At 32.3% G+C, this 14,132-nt stretch overlaps 3 protein-coding genes across 4 annotated transcripts; all 3 read right to left on the bottom strand.

The window, feature by feature from the left end:
• Positions 1-3,013: 3,013 nt before the first annotated feature.
• On the bottom strand, positions 3,014-3,792 carry LOC106430089 (B3 domain-containing protein REM10-like). The gene is made up of 4 exons (XM_048781628.1): positions 3,681-3,792; positions 3,514-3,599; positions 3,141-3,381; positions 3,014-3,045 (listed from the first exon to the last, which is right to left on the bottom strand). Exons 1-4 carry the CDS (start codon positions 3,790-3,792, stop codon positions 3,014-3,016), a joined length of 471 nt encoding a protein of 156 aa, XP_048637585.1.
• A 1,921-nt stretch (positions 3,793-5,713) lies between these two features.
• On the bottom strand, positions 5,714-8,396 carry LOC106347819 (thionin-like protein 1). The gene is made up of 2 exons (XM_013787421.2): positions 7,786-8,396; positions 5,714-7,658 (listed from the first exon to the last, which is right to left on the bottom strand). Exons 1-2 carry the CDS (start codon positions 8,078-8,080, stop codon positions 7,594-7,596), a joined length of 360 nt encoding a protein of 119 aa, XP_013642875.1. The 5' UTR covers positions 8,081-8,396; the 3' UTR covers positions 5,714-7,593.
• Positions 8,397-10,453: 2,057 nt separating this feature from the next.
• LOC106347820 (auxin-responsive protein IAA9) lies at positions 10,454-12,962 on the bottom strand. 2 transcript variants are annotated; one of them, XM_013787422.3, is made up of 6 exons: positions 12,708-12,962; positions 11,693-12,228; positions 11,380-11,606; positions 11,115-11,256; positions 10,916-10,977; positions 10,454-10,812 (listed from the first exon to the last, which is right to left on the bottom strand). In XM_013787422.3, exons 2-6 carry the CDS (start codon positions 12,202-12,204, stop codon positions 10,757-10,759), a joined length of 999 nt encoding a protein of 332 aa, XP_013642876.2. In that variant the 5' UTR covers positions 12,205-12,228; positions 12,708-12,962; the 3' UTR covers positions 10,454-10,756. The 2 variants fall into 2 exon arrangements, with proteins under 2 accessions (XP_013642876.2, XP_013642878.2); XM_013787424.3 differs by having other exon boundaries at positions 10,454-10,806.
• Positions 12,963-14,132: the final 1,170 nt, after the last annotated feature.

The following is a 14,132-nucleotide window of genomic DNA, read 5'->3' as shown; positions in this document are numbered from 1 at the left end:
AAAATGGGTGGTTTTTCTTCGACTACGATAGTTCTATTACTTTTTTTAATCTTTGGAAAAAAACTTGTAGATCTACTGACTGATCAGATGATTAAGATGGCTTTCAAAATTATGAGCTCAGTGGTATAAACTCCAAAATACGAATTATTACAGTTTTTGGCTTTATTGTATTTTGGAATTTTGCAAATGAGCCACGTGAATGAATGAAACAATAAGGATTAAGACCTACTAAATTGAGACTGTAATCCAGACTCTAATTAAGAATTTGCAAATTGCTTGGCAGGTTTTAAGTGGCTGCCATTTTCTGAACAGCACATGACTTCGTGCGTGCCATGCCATGGAATCACTGATTATCCATACGAAAAACGAAAAAGATTAGTTCGTTAACTTATTTTCGTTAGATGATTTGATAAACTTGTGGGAGATCTTTTAATGTCCTACACAATCACAAAGTATACATATTCGGACAAAATTCCTAATCGAACCTCTGAAAAAAACTAAATTAAACAAAAATAATGCTGATACGATTTTGTCCATATACTAATGGATCATAACCTCCCATGATTGATAGCTGATAAGAAATCTATGGATACCATCAATTCGGTGGGTTGTTGGAGGTCTACCAAATCGTAACACACATTCATTCTGATGGTCGTATATGCATTTATCAAAATTCTTTTATGTGGTTTTAACGCACTTATTGGCACTAGGTCCATTTCCAGAACGAAAAGAAAGTTGATATTTTTTTTTCTAAAATTCGAATCCAGCTGTGTGCATTTAAATTATTTGGTTATAAACTTTGGTTCAACATGTCGTGGGTGGAATCTCGGTTAGTTGAACACCTAGTGCTAACATGCTAAATATATATTTGTATTTGAATAAGTTCCTTATATTAACCAAAGCAATATGTTCCTAAATGTTGCAGGAGTAGCATTTTAGTTTTCGTTAGATATAGAATATCATACATATAAATAGTTTTCGGAACCAACCATAAATGAGTGTTAAAGGTAATGCCACGTTCCGTCGTTGAGAAGCATAACTCAATTCCTATCTTTTGGAGACAAATTTGACATGTCTATTTCGTACTAAAATGATGTCTATTTCATACTTAATTTTAGAAATACTGAATATACTATATAGTTGATCAGCAGCTTATATAAGTATACAATCTATCCCATTCGAAATAAGTGCATGGACTAGATGGATTAAAAAAAAAAGACTAGAGGGATTCACGACCAGTGATCATTGTTTATGTGCATACTACTAGTTCACGTGAAGCGACATGAATCACACAAATATCCATTATTTGGATTACTTAAAGTAACACAACAATTTAAATTCGTTTTAAGTTCTGGCCTCAGGGAGTATATGAGGATGTAATTATTTCGATGGAATTTATGCTTTGGAGTTGATTAATTAATGCATCTTTGAAAAATGGATACTTGACTATAACCTATCATTTGGGTGGGGTTTATTTTAACGGATAATATGGAATTATTTTGTTTTGTCAACTCTAACAGAAGCTATTATCATGGATATAGTTGTTTATAAAACAACAATTAGTGAGCAAACCACCATTGCCAAAACCAAAGGCGCACTATGTTCGCATCTTTAGGAACAGAAAACAATTGGGAAAGGATGCGAGAGCATTATTATACAGTCAAAATATCTCATGAATATGCTCATGTATCTTTGACTGTTTTTCTCTGAAAAGGTAGAATTGAATATTGTTATTCAAATGTAGCTAATCACTAAAATTTAGAATTATTAGGTTGATGAGATTTATAATCTTCTTTTGGATAAATAACTTCGATGAGTTAACAAACATATGCAAAGGGTAAATAAAAATTTCCAGGAACGTTTTGTTCCTTCGGTCTGGTCAAGAGTTTCAATGAAAAATTGTTTTCATGCAATCGAAGACCTTTCTTAATCTTTGTTTTGTCTCGTAGCCCTTGGGTCTTCAAGGTCGATTATTCATGTTGGTTAAGGATCTACTTGCACCAATTATTTAGCAGCATATCAAATCTGACAGCCAAAAGATGTTGGCAAATCATTACTCTGTAACCTTTCTTCTTAATATTCCAATATAGGAATAGACATTAAAGAGAATAAGTTGGGGTAGACATTTTGACTACCTGACTTGAACCACAAGTTTTTTTTTGAGAAAATTGAAACATAAGTTGTGGATTCCCGGTTATGATTTCATCCTTGGCCGCTGTGTCCAGTTCCTAGAAAACGTTTCGCAAATTTCATCTTTTAATCAGACTAAAATATGTGTTATGGTTTAAAGCTCTAAGAGCAACTCCAATAGTGTTACCCACCATTGGAATCCTTAGCTATATTATAATGTTTTTTTTTTCAATGGTTAAGGATTCTTATCATAATTATAGGTCCAATGGTGTTATTCAATATGGAGTCCTTAGTGTTTTTTTTTAATCTTAGAAATTTAAAATTTTAAACAAGAAATTAAAAATTTACATTTATTAGAAAAGAAAATGTAAACATACAAATATTTTGAATCAAATCAAATAAGTGGTTTATATTTTTTTTAAAACTAAAAGCTAAAATTAGTGTTTTTTTTTACACTATAACTTTAAATTATGTTTTAATTTTTATCTATAAGTAAAAGTTTTGTATATAATTTCTCATTTTGTAAATAAATTATGTTTCTTACTTGTACAACTTTTGTTATCTTCTTAGCTTGATTTTGTTATGTTCTTACTTGTACAAGTTATCTTTTTACTTGTATAACATAGAAGAGAAGAGAATGAAGAGAAGCAAGATTGTAGTTAGCTAAACAGATTTAAACTTACAAGAGTAGAGTACAAAGATTTAAACTTATAAGTACTTGAGTCTAAACTGAAATGAATAGAGAGTAGAGAAACACAAGAACTTGAGTCTAAACTGAAATGATCATTACAAGTACATTGTAGCAAGGAAAACAAGAGGATAGAAGCTCTAAACAAGTCTGAGATACATAGCTAAAGAGACGCAAGACTACTTGACCATTCTCCTAATTCACCCGTGAGCTTGAAGCAATATCACCTACAGAACAAAACCAAACAAGCAAGTTAAACCAGAAGCAAAGAAAGAACAAGTAAGTTAAAGACGTCTCAAGCAAGGCAATGGAGAAGACTCACCACGCTTTCTACTCAAGTGTTTGCTGAGTAGTTCAGAACACTCTTTACTTTCCGGACATACACACAACAATGGAGTAGTTTTCCCATCTCCAACCAGATTGAACACAAATAAGTCTCCTATGTCGCATCTGTTATCACGACAGAACTTTTCCCAGCCTCTTGTGATATAATACATGCCGCCTGCTTCGCTAAATCGCAAATTCGCAGTCCAAGAATTTCCCTCTTTGTTCACTAGTATCATCTATTGGCATTTTTTGTTCAAAGCAGTAGAACTCATAGCTCACTTAGGAAGATACTGCAAACACAGAATATGGTTTAGGCGTATGAAAATTGACTAACTAAATATGGTTTATACGTATGAAAATTGACTCACAAGTTTGTCTGCTTTTAGATTTGAAGCAGTGACCTCAGCCAAAAAACAGTAGTCGAATGAGAACGAAGACATTGCCCATGTTCCTCCTGAAATAAAAGAAACAATTTCCACGTCAAAACATCTCACAACAGGTAGGACCAAAACGATGAACTTTGATTGAAACTTACTAATCTCATTGTCATCAGCATCACCCGCGTCGGCTTCTTCCTTGATGATGTGAGGATGTGTATACTGAAGCTCACAACAGCTAGAACCAAAAGAAGTGACATGAAACACCATGTCTCCTTCGAGTTTGAAGATGACAAGGTCACCGATTTTAAGGTCATGTGCTGTGGTGAAATCTTTCCAACCTCCGGTGAGTGTCCTGCCTTCTTGTATCACTTCCCAAGTTTGATCTGAAGCGTCCGATCTTAGTTTCCATGTTTTCTAGTTCGTCTTCCGTTCTATGTGCTTGAGAAGAAGGCAAGTGGTATTGTCTGCAAGAAAAGGCGAAGTTAATCAAACAACAAATACATCTAATCAAGAAACGAATGTAAACAAATAGAAAGAGTGAGGTTCTTACGACGCCACTGTGGAAACCAGGAAGTAGAGGCTTAAAGAAATAAGGCTCATGTGGATTCGCCATCTGCAAACAAGAAACGAATGTAAACAATATCAACAATAAGTTTCCAAGCAGACATGAAATGAATGTAAACAATATCAACAATGACTAATTTTTTTGAAACACTTACTACAAGCGCAAAAAATCCCCCAATCGATTGAAACCCTTATCGTTTTTAAACCTTGATTAGAAATAAAACAATCCCAAAATCGATTCACAAACAAATCGTTATCAAACGCTAACTGATCTCCAAAAATTATATAAATCGATTGAAATCTCAAATCCGAACCCTAATTTGAGAAGAAACCAAAATGAAACCTAGCGTAAATCCCTAAATCAACAAGAAGACCCTTCGATTTACCTTTGCTACCGTCGAGAACCCTTCGAGTATCCTCTTTAGTGACGAGAACCCTTCGATTTCTCTTCTTAGCGGTCGAGAGAAAGATCGCCTTAATCGCCGTCTCTGATTTTTTTTTTTCGTGTTGCGTCCAAATAAAACGAAGTCGCGAAACCCTACACAAGTCAGAACCAATTACTCCTGCCACGTCAACAAGGACCAACACATTTTAATCTTTAGCTTAGGACTTATCCTTAGCTTTTCTTGGCTAAATATTACTATTATAATCCTAATAGTTAAGGATTAGCTACTAAGGATTGTGTTAAAACCACCGTTGCGGATGGTCTAAGTCCAACAACCCTGCTCACCTCCACGATTTAAAAACTGTTTTTGTAAATGCATGCATGCATGCATACAGTCAAAAGAAAAGAAAACTTTAGGTTTACCTTTCATCTGAAACAAACTCTAAATCGATGGTGGAACCAAGAAAAAAAAAAAAAAAATCGGCGAGTTTAATATACAAGACTCTCACAGTTCCTTCTTCATGTTAAGAGTAGATATATACACTTCACAACTAACTTTCGTTACTAAAAAGAACAAATCGTTAGCTGCATAATAACGTAAATGGAGGTGGACAAATAACCATTACCTAAGACCATCTCCAATGGAGCTAGATTGGTGTTGTTTTCATCACAAAAGAAGAACTAGATTATTGTTTTTCTATTTTCAAAATTTTGTTTCCAAACCTATTAATCGTTCAACGTATTAATTTTTTTTAAATCAGTTAATTTAATTGTAAACTAGGTGTTTTTCTACACCATGTGCAGTAAATATTTTTTTATAAATTTAAATCATATTTTAAAATAATTTTTACTAATATTTTATTATTTTTCCTAATATTTTAATATACATCTTATTTAATAAAACATAAAATTAAGATAAAAATAATTTTATTTATTTAAAATTATAATCTTAGATAGATTTTTCTATCAATTTATTTTGGTTAAATATATGTTAAATCAATTTGTAAAAAATTAATTAAAAATTGATATAAAATTGTATAATTATCACAAATCAAAAACTAAACAATACTTATAAATTTTGTAGATATATAAGAAACTAATTATTTTACGATAAAATTTTATTTCTATAAAAAATTGTAATTTTTTGAAATCTTTAGTAATAAAAATTTTATAATTATAAAGATAAATAAAATAATATTTCAAAATTTGTAATGATATATTTGAATATATTTTTTAATGATGATGGATGAAGTGAAATTGCTACAAATATCACATTCATAGTACCACATTTCATGTCTACCCTAGGGTTAAGTGTTAACTAATCTTGACTTAGAGTTTATAGTTGAGTTGAGGGGTGGGATAGCGTTTTTGGAATATGAAATTTAGGATTCTAATAAATATATAAATAAATACTTAAAAAATATTTTTAAAAAAATTTATAAAAAGTTTCAAACATAATTTTTGATTTTCAAAATGAAAATTTGAAAAAAAACAAAAAAAATTAAAAAAAAGTTCGAATTTGAAAAAGTATAATTCGAAAACATAAAAAAAAATTTCAAATAATGATTTATTATATATATAGAGAACAAATGTATAAGAATCTTTTGTGAATTAATAAAGAAAGTACTTTTGAAAATGTCCTTTTAGTGGTGGTAAAAATGAAAACTGGTACCATGAAAGTGGTAAACATGAAATTTCTCCATGTATGAATTGTTATCATATTCTAAAAAGTTTACCAAAAATAAATATCAACATTAAATTTAATGTATGAGTTATTACTATATTCTAAAAAAATACCAAAAATATAAATCAACATTAAATATAAGTGTCCATGTTATATTTAGCTATAAGTCATGTCATCAATTTTAGTAACATTGTCACATTTGTTTTGTGAATGTGATTGTAGAGAGGACATGTGGCAAAATCACTTCTCAGATAATGTATAGGGAATTTTTGAGTAGAAAAAACTTGAGTAATGAAGAATTTGATTTTTTCAAAATTTAAAATATCCGAACCTGATCCGAAATAACCGAATCCGAACTAAAAGTACCAGAATCTAACCTAATATTTTGTCATTGGTCATCATCGTAAGAACATACCAACCTTCTTCTACTGCGGTCCATGCATCCTCATAAATTCCCTGATATACTGTTGCATCCTTGCCTTCCAATGACTGAAGTTGCAACTGTCCAGCATGATAGGTTTCTGAATCCCGAATAGTTCCTTCAAGGTGTTCATGAAATCCGCAAGATTTCAACCTGTTAGTAGTATATGATACCACAGAGGTTTTCTGCTCTGACACCAAATGAAAGTTCAGAGACTACCAGTAACAAGAACAAAACACGAGATACCAAAAACGCTTTCGTGTACATTAGAAATCTGTTAAACAATCTTCCTAGATCTGTTTAATCTGAGTTACTCTCAGTCACACACGACTAGAAACGGACCAATTTTTAATCTCACGAAACAGAAAAACGAGCTGCACTCACAAGTCATTCGTCTTTCTTAAGCTATCAAGAACAAACCTCTTGCTCTAGCTTTTTCAATCTAAACCGCTAACTCGATCTCCCTAGGGTAATCAGATTAAATACCCTTAACACAATATCTTATTTTCCTAATATTGTGATAAGTCAAAATTTTCCAGATTTTCTTGCTTCACGCCAAAGTAATATCCTGGAACCAATGAGTAATCAATATGTCATCGTCTCATAACTAACTTGCAACGGCAAGTTACACTTCCACCAATGTGTGTAACATGTCCTCTGTTTCACAATCCGTCAAACTCTTTTTCCTGAGCTCACGCGATATATATTGCAACACAATTAGATCGATGGAAACGTGAAACACATTGGATAATCTACAAAACTTTTTTTGACCCAAAAAAAACTATTATTAAACTTTTTCCTCGTTATTACTTTAGACTCTTCTGTTTCGGATCAATTGTTTTTTGTCAATTTACTTGCTTGTAACACAAGATATATCAAATTAGAAATCAGTTATCATTTGGATTTAAGAATTTAATCGATACAACAGGCTCGAATCTTTTTTATTTAGACATTGATTTTTCATGGAAGTATACAATAACAAACTAATTTTGCCAAAAAAAACTAATTTGTGTTTTAGTTCTTGCGGGAGCATATATCTGAGCATGAAACCACACATATTGAAACTTTCTCTGCGTGATCTGCCCATATAAAAAAACAATAAAACCCATAAGAAAGTTAATTAGTCTCCAAACATTTTAGGACATCGCTATATAATATCCTTAGATCCACATGATTAAACTGTATTATATATACATGAAAACTTACCCTTATCATGGATCGAGGAGGATGAAGCACAACGATCAGTGGCACATCCGAGTTTACAAAAATAATCAGTCTGGTCAATTTCGTTTAGATTTGCCTCAGAAGGTGTAGTAGATTGTGTACAGTCCTTGATACACGAGAAAGGACAGAACAGTTTCTTAAATCCGTTAGAAGATGCAGCACACACCACAAAACAACCTTTATAACAATCTGTAAAAGCCATACCCTCTGCCTCGAACAAAATGTTCCCCATCACTAACATCATCACCACCAACATGGCCATTCTTTTGCTGTCCATGTTTTCTTGAGGATATAAAAGCTGATGGAAATTGTTTGTTAATTATGAATGTTGGTTTGTGTAACCACGTTACTAGGTTTTGTTTATATAGGGATGTTAGAATTAACATTTTCAGATTTCGTAACAAATTAGTTTTGATTTTGCTAGCTGTGATGAGATAGTAGGAGATTAAATATAATTCATTCATTTAAAAGGATTTTTTCCTTCTTACATCCAGAATCTAGATATTCCTCATATTAGTATGATTGTGGTTGAAAGAGATGATAAAGAAAAACTTATATCAAAATAATATTTAAACTAGATCTCGATCCGCGCAAACGCACGGATTTTTGTTTTCATTTACTTTTATATAAATATTTTGTTTTCAATTCTAAATTGGTATATATTATAATATATATGTGTCTATCAATTTTTAAAACATAATAAGTTTAATATATATTTTTTCATTGAATAGATTGTTTCAAATTTTCACATGTATTTGTATCTTCTTCTATATATATATATTTTCAGATTATTATTTCATTATTAAAATCGTAACTATATATATAAAGATTAGTAAAATATTGTTTATTGTCATATTCAAAGATATTGTAACATTTCACAAATTTAGAAAGTTAAAAAAAAATAAACGTTTTGCTTCATAGATTTATATTATCAAGTAAATAATTAAACATTTAATTTTTGTTTAATTTTTAAAATAAACTATATAGTTTAAAATTTGTTTTCATTGGTTTAAGGTAGTAAAGATTAATCATTGTTAGATAATATGATTTTTGTTATTTAAAAAAAAAATCTTTATAATTTTAAAAATTAACATCGACAAATATTTAAATATTTAGCATATAGAGGTATAATATTACAACATTAAATTATATCTATTTAATTTATATTATCTATAATCCAATAGATCATCTATTGTTTAAATTCAATTATTGATAGCTCAATAAAAAATTTTGGTCGATCCAAAATTTAAATGATAAGATTAGATATTAAATGTAACATAACTTTCTAGTAAATAGGTTATAATTTATCCATTAGGTCCATTTTTAAAAAAAATCATACATGAATCAAAGTTGTGACTTCTGTTTTAATATATAAGATTACCATAAATATTTAAGATAATTTTAAGATATATATACGTTCATCCTAAAATGATACATATACTCAAAAAAACAAATTCCAAAATATGTTTGCAAATTTTGTTGTATAATAGTTGTATTGAATAATAGTAGACTTTTTGGTCGAACTATTGAGTACTCTAACAATGTGGTTCTCTCGTGTGTCTGGAGAGAACCACAACAAAGTCTACGTAACATCAGTACTTGATATGGCTTTCAATTAAGCAAACAATAAAAACAAGTACATTTGGATTTCAATTCTCGTCACAAAGAGTGCCACAAAGCCCTTCATGAACCAACGTAAACAATCAGTCTGAAAGCAATAGTGTCTCTCTCTCTCTATTTCTCTGAGGCATCGGATCGACGATAGGGCATGTACCTATGATCCTTTGTTGTGTTCTTCTTCCTCCGTTGTGCAACGATGAAAGCTTCCCAGATTCCTGGATTGTGCAAGAAAAATCATAAAATGATTCAGCTGTTATTAAAGTTTTAAAACTTTGGAGTCAAAACTGATTTACATACCTTGAGACTGTTGTACTTTTCGATGAGTTCTTGTTTTCGGATCTCAGCTGCATAAGATGTAAGAAAACGACTCAGCAAATTGCTGGCAAAAAAAATGTCGAAACTGCTATATGTTTTCAACGCAAACTCGAGAGTTTTGGAGTAGAAGACTAAGAACATACATTGTTTGAGATAGCAAGGCTTTTCCCATCTTTGCAGCTTCTTTTTCTTTCTTTTTGTGTTCGGTTAGTATTGATTTTCTTTTGCTATTTGTAGATTGAGTAAAATGGTTACATCCTCTATATTCTACTATATAATAGTTACTACTTACTATATTATAGAATAATATCATTGGTTGGAAGTTGGAACAAATCCAATTTTATAATGAAATTACTTTATTTTAAAGTAAATTATAGAATTCTATTGGAAATGTTCTAAAAAATTCTAAACCAGGCGATATAACTCGATTGATATCACTAATTAATAATCCTAACCGAAACCAAAATTCGTGTATCTGAACCAAATTTAATTAATTTTAATTATACTTGCATATTAAAAATAATTTTAGTGTATTATTTTGGGAGTAAGCAGAACAACGGAGTTTCATTAATCAAAAATGTGACTGTTTTTAAAACCAAACCAATTTTTTAACCAAACATTTTTTTACAAATGGTTTTATGTAAGATTAATTTGCACCAGACAACCAAAAAAAAAACGATAGATAACCAAATGAAGAGGCAGAGGTAGAGAGAGATAAAAAAAACATTGCATCAAAATATCCCAAAATAAATAAGTCAAACCACACATCGAAATCAAAACCCATACATAGACAAGACTCCAGAGTTATTTGGTTCGACTAAACAAGCAGCAACAACAACAAAATAATAGATCATTTGAATTCTTCTTCATTTCCTTACAAACGTAGTCTTTTTTTTTCTTAATAATAATTATCTCAGAAGCGAAAGATGTAGAATGCTTTGATTTAAAACACCACCAAAAGGGAATCGCACATATTTAGTATAATTAGAAAGCTTCTGAATCATTTTCCAACAAGTCTTTAAGCTCTCATCTTCGATTTCTCCATTGCTCTCGGTGCTGGAGCTGGAGCTGCAGCTGCAAACACCACCATCGGTTTACCGTTTACAATAAGACATTTCAGAAAATACAAACCCGACCAAACTCTTCAAGGGCATAACTAACAGAAAACAAAACATACCTAACCCAATCGCATCACAGCCTTTCATTATCTTGAGCTTCTTGCAGACACCAATAAATATCCTGTAGATTAGATCAGAATAATCATATTCCAATTAGTTTTCTAATGCATGTTAGATTTTATGCAACATTAATATTCAATATCTAGCAGAAAGCCATAAAGCTTCTAAGAAATTTAGAAAATAAGCAAGGAAACTTACTCCCATGAAAAGTCGCCAACAAGCATCCAGTCCCCATCCTTGTCCTCATAAGTGAGCACATAGTCTTTTCCATTCAGAAGATCCTTGAGTTTGGTCTCATTACGCACATCTTTCCCTGTAGCTCCGCTAGTTCCACATTGACCTAACATCAAATCAACCATGCAGGGTTAACCAAGTTTATTATTTGTTACTCATCGATCCACCTTGAGAATTCTAACAAAGAGCGCTTAGAATAACATCACAAGCAATCACAGAAACATCTCACCAAGAGTGAAAGTGGTGAACATTTTCTCCAAGGCTGCAGAAAGCTCCCCGTAGTTAGTGTAGCTCCTCAGGTCAACTTTCCTCAGATATGGAGCACCATCCATGCTGACCTTCACAAAGAGGGGTCCAGAACCAGGCTTCCCATCAACTTCGTCACTGTTCTTACAAGTGGTGGCCAATGTGTTCTTCCTGTAGGACCTCACTGGAGGCCAACCAACAATCTGTGCCCTGAAATTATTTTAAAATCACAAGAGTTACCCACCAGCTCATAAAGAAATCAAACTCAAGCAAATGATCTTAAATCAGGTTATTACTTGGCTGCAGGTGGGCTAGAGCTGTTGTTTGTAGTGCTCAGCTTTCCTTTAGGTAAGTTCTGTGCCACTTCCTTCTTGATAACAGATTGGGTGGCTAGCACCGCTTCAGGAAACATCCAGTTTTTCTCAGTATAAACAGGAACTTTATCCATAGTGTCAGAGAAGCCTCTTTTATTCCCAGAGGCAATGTTCTTGTGGGAGGAAGAGGAGCACATCTCATCTTTGGAAGGAAGCAAAGGAAAGAAAGGTTTCTCATCGAGCTTAGCAGGGCCAAGTAAGTTGAGCTCAGTGTCTCTAGCAGGAGACTGTGATCCAGGAAGGCCGAGTGTGAGCTCAGTGGCCTTGAGGCTGATAGTGGCTTTGTCATCATCTGCAAGGCCGGAGAGATTTGAGCTTCCAACAGAGGAACAATCAGAGAGACCCAAGTAGTTATGCTCCTTGAGTACTCCTACAATGTTCCTGGTAGAACTTGCCACAGAGCCATTGCTCTGCAGCTCCTCTTCCGGTGACATTTTGAAAACTTATCGTTCCTTCAACTGCCAAAAAAAACAAACACATAACAAAAACAATAATTAGGTTTAAGATTGCATCTAATTAACAACTAAGAAAACATTCTTCTACAAAATCAACCAAAACTAGTAAATCGCTTCAGAAATCAAAGATACTAAACACTCAGTCACAACTCGAAATAAAAATCATAATAGGAAAAAAAAAATGGAAACAAGTCAACTCAGTAGAGTCAGACGCAGGAGGACTTGAACGAGACTCAGATACGTTCTTCTTCTTCTTCTTCAACCTATTCTCAGATTTCACCTTCTACTAGAGATTATTCATGCGTGAAGAGCGATAACAGAAACTACTATCAGCTACAGAAATTTAACCTAGGTATGGATAAAAAACGAAGAAGAGGCTCAATAGCTCGTGGATCTAGTAACTACCAACACAAACTCATCAAGCTCGAGTACCGATGAATCATCGAAGAAGAAAGAGAGAGAGAAGAGATAGTTATTATAACCTGAAAGGCAAAGCGAATCGCTGCTGGAAAATAGAGCTCACGAAGAAGATCGATTAGATTCAGATATTAACAGAGAAGGAGAATAATCAAGGAGCTGTAGAAGAGAGAGAGAGAGAGAGAGAGAGGTGTTAAGTTCCTTCCATTAAAGCACAAAAGCTTTTTTTTATTATCATCACACCTCAAAACTCGTAGCCGAGACGGAAATTAAAAAATAAAAAGATAAAAAATATTAAAGGAAGTGGCAGAATTGTTAATAAGTGGAGAACGTTGCGCATTTACGTTTACGGTTTCTTTATGATGATTCTAATCCGACGGTCGAGATTTAATCCTGGTGAGAAATCCGGAACGTCCGATCTGCGCCAACGGGTTTTGAGCCGTTGATAAATTGCGGGGAGTATGATATTTTTAAGTTTCCCACCCGAAAGGGGATGGTTGTCTGCAAATATTAAATTCCCATCGTGTCCTCTGTCTCTAATGACTGATATTACCCTTCCTTTGCGAATTTAATAATCTGAAGTATGAAGGGTATAAACGTAGTTACGAGATGAGTAAAAGAGGAGTGAGAGGGGACAGGAAAGCGGCATCCCAAGTCGGTTTGCCGGGTGGTGAATGGGACATCTAACCTCCTCCACTTTCTTCTCTCTCTCTACTTTAATCTTTTTTCATTTTTCTAATTAAGTTCTTAATCCTTTTGATAATCTTTCTTTTGGTTTAATTTAATTCCGCCACCTCCCCTTATTTCTTTTAACTTTCATTATTGCACTTCCTTATCCTCCATTATTTCTTTTATTTTACTTAGATTGGCCCGACTAGATGGGGCCCATTAGACTATTGTTACTCCTCCAAACCTAATTTTTTTCGATTTTGCGCTTTGTATTTTTTTTTAATCTTTTGTTACTCTTTTTGGTTCATTAGTCTTCTAGTATAATTATTCGTCATTCCTAGTTTTTTGTTTTATTATTTTCTGTTAAGGTACAATATTTTTACATTTTCTCTCTTGTCAAAAAGGTGTATATACAATGATAATACTGGTATTTACTTATCTTGTTATTACATTTCACTATTTTTCAGTGTCCGTCTACAAAGACGGAAATTTTGATTGTGGTTGACTATGGTGAATTATATGTTTAAAAGTAATCTAAATTTTGATCCGCGTTTTTTAAGCGCAGTTTTATTTTTGAAATTAAATAACTTTTTCATATATAATTTCTATATAAGACAATGTATGAGTTTGCGTACATTTATTCGGGTGTACTAAACTGTACCAAATTGAAAAAAAACAAAAATTAAGCTGAATTTCATAAATAATAGAGCATATCCTATATCTTTGGAATCCAAAAAATAGAAATCAAACTGAGAACCAAATGAGTAATAAAATTTTTAAAATACAAATTACATACCTACAAACGTTGAATTAAAAATCCT

Source organism: Brassica napus, chromosome A6 (genome assembly GCF_020379485.1).
Source record: "Brassica napus cultivar Da-Ae chromosome A6, Da-Ae, whole genome shotgun sequence".
Classification (NCBI taxonomy): Eukaryota; Viridiplantae; Streptophyta; class Magnoliopsida; order Brassicales; family Brassicaceae; genus Brassica; species Brassica napus.
Note: the sequence above shows the minus strand (reverse complement) of the source record. Positions and strands in the feature narration are given on the sequence as shown.

What these genes read in the sequence shown, in the direction of transcription:
- LOC106347820 (XM_013787422.3), bottom strand. Translation starts at nt 12,204, where the DNA reads ATGTCACCGGAAGAGGAGCTGCAGAGCAATGGCTCTGTGGCAAGTTCT. An exon ending in GTTCACCACTTTCACTCTTG is followed by an intron (nt 11,257 to 11,379) that starts GTGAGATGTTTC and finishes ATTTGATGTTAG; the next exon opens with GTCAATGTGGAACTAGCGGA. An exon ending in CTGTGATGCGATTGGGTTAG is followed by an intron (nt 10,813 to 10,915) that starts GTATGTTTTGTT and finishes TGGTGTTTGCAG; the next exon opens with CTGCAGCTCCAGCTCCAGCA.
- LOC106430089 (XM_048781628.1), bottom strand. Translation starts at nt 3,792, where the DNA reads ATGGTGTTTCATGTCACTTCTTTTGGTTCTAGCTGTTGTGAGCTTCAG. An exon ending in ATCTAAAAGCAGACAAACTT is followed by an intron (nt 3,382 to 3,513) that starts GTGAGTCAATTT and finishes AAATGCCAATAG; the next exon opens with ATGATACTAGTGAACAAAGA. An exon ending in ACACTTGAGTAGAAAGCGTG is followed by an intron (nt 3,046 to 3,140) that starts GTGAGTCTTCTC and finishes TTTGTTCTGTAG; the next exon opens with GTGATATTGCTTCAAGCTCA.
- LOC106347819 (XM_013787421.2), bottom strand. Translation starts at nt 8,080, where the DNA reads ATGGACAGCAAAAGAATGGCCATGTTGGTGGTGATGATGTTAGTGATG. An exon ending in CTCCTCGATCCATGATAAGG is followed by an intron (nt 7,659 to 7,785) that starts GTAAGTTTTCAT and finishes TTATATGGGCAG; the next exon opens with ATCACGCAGAGAAAGTTTCA.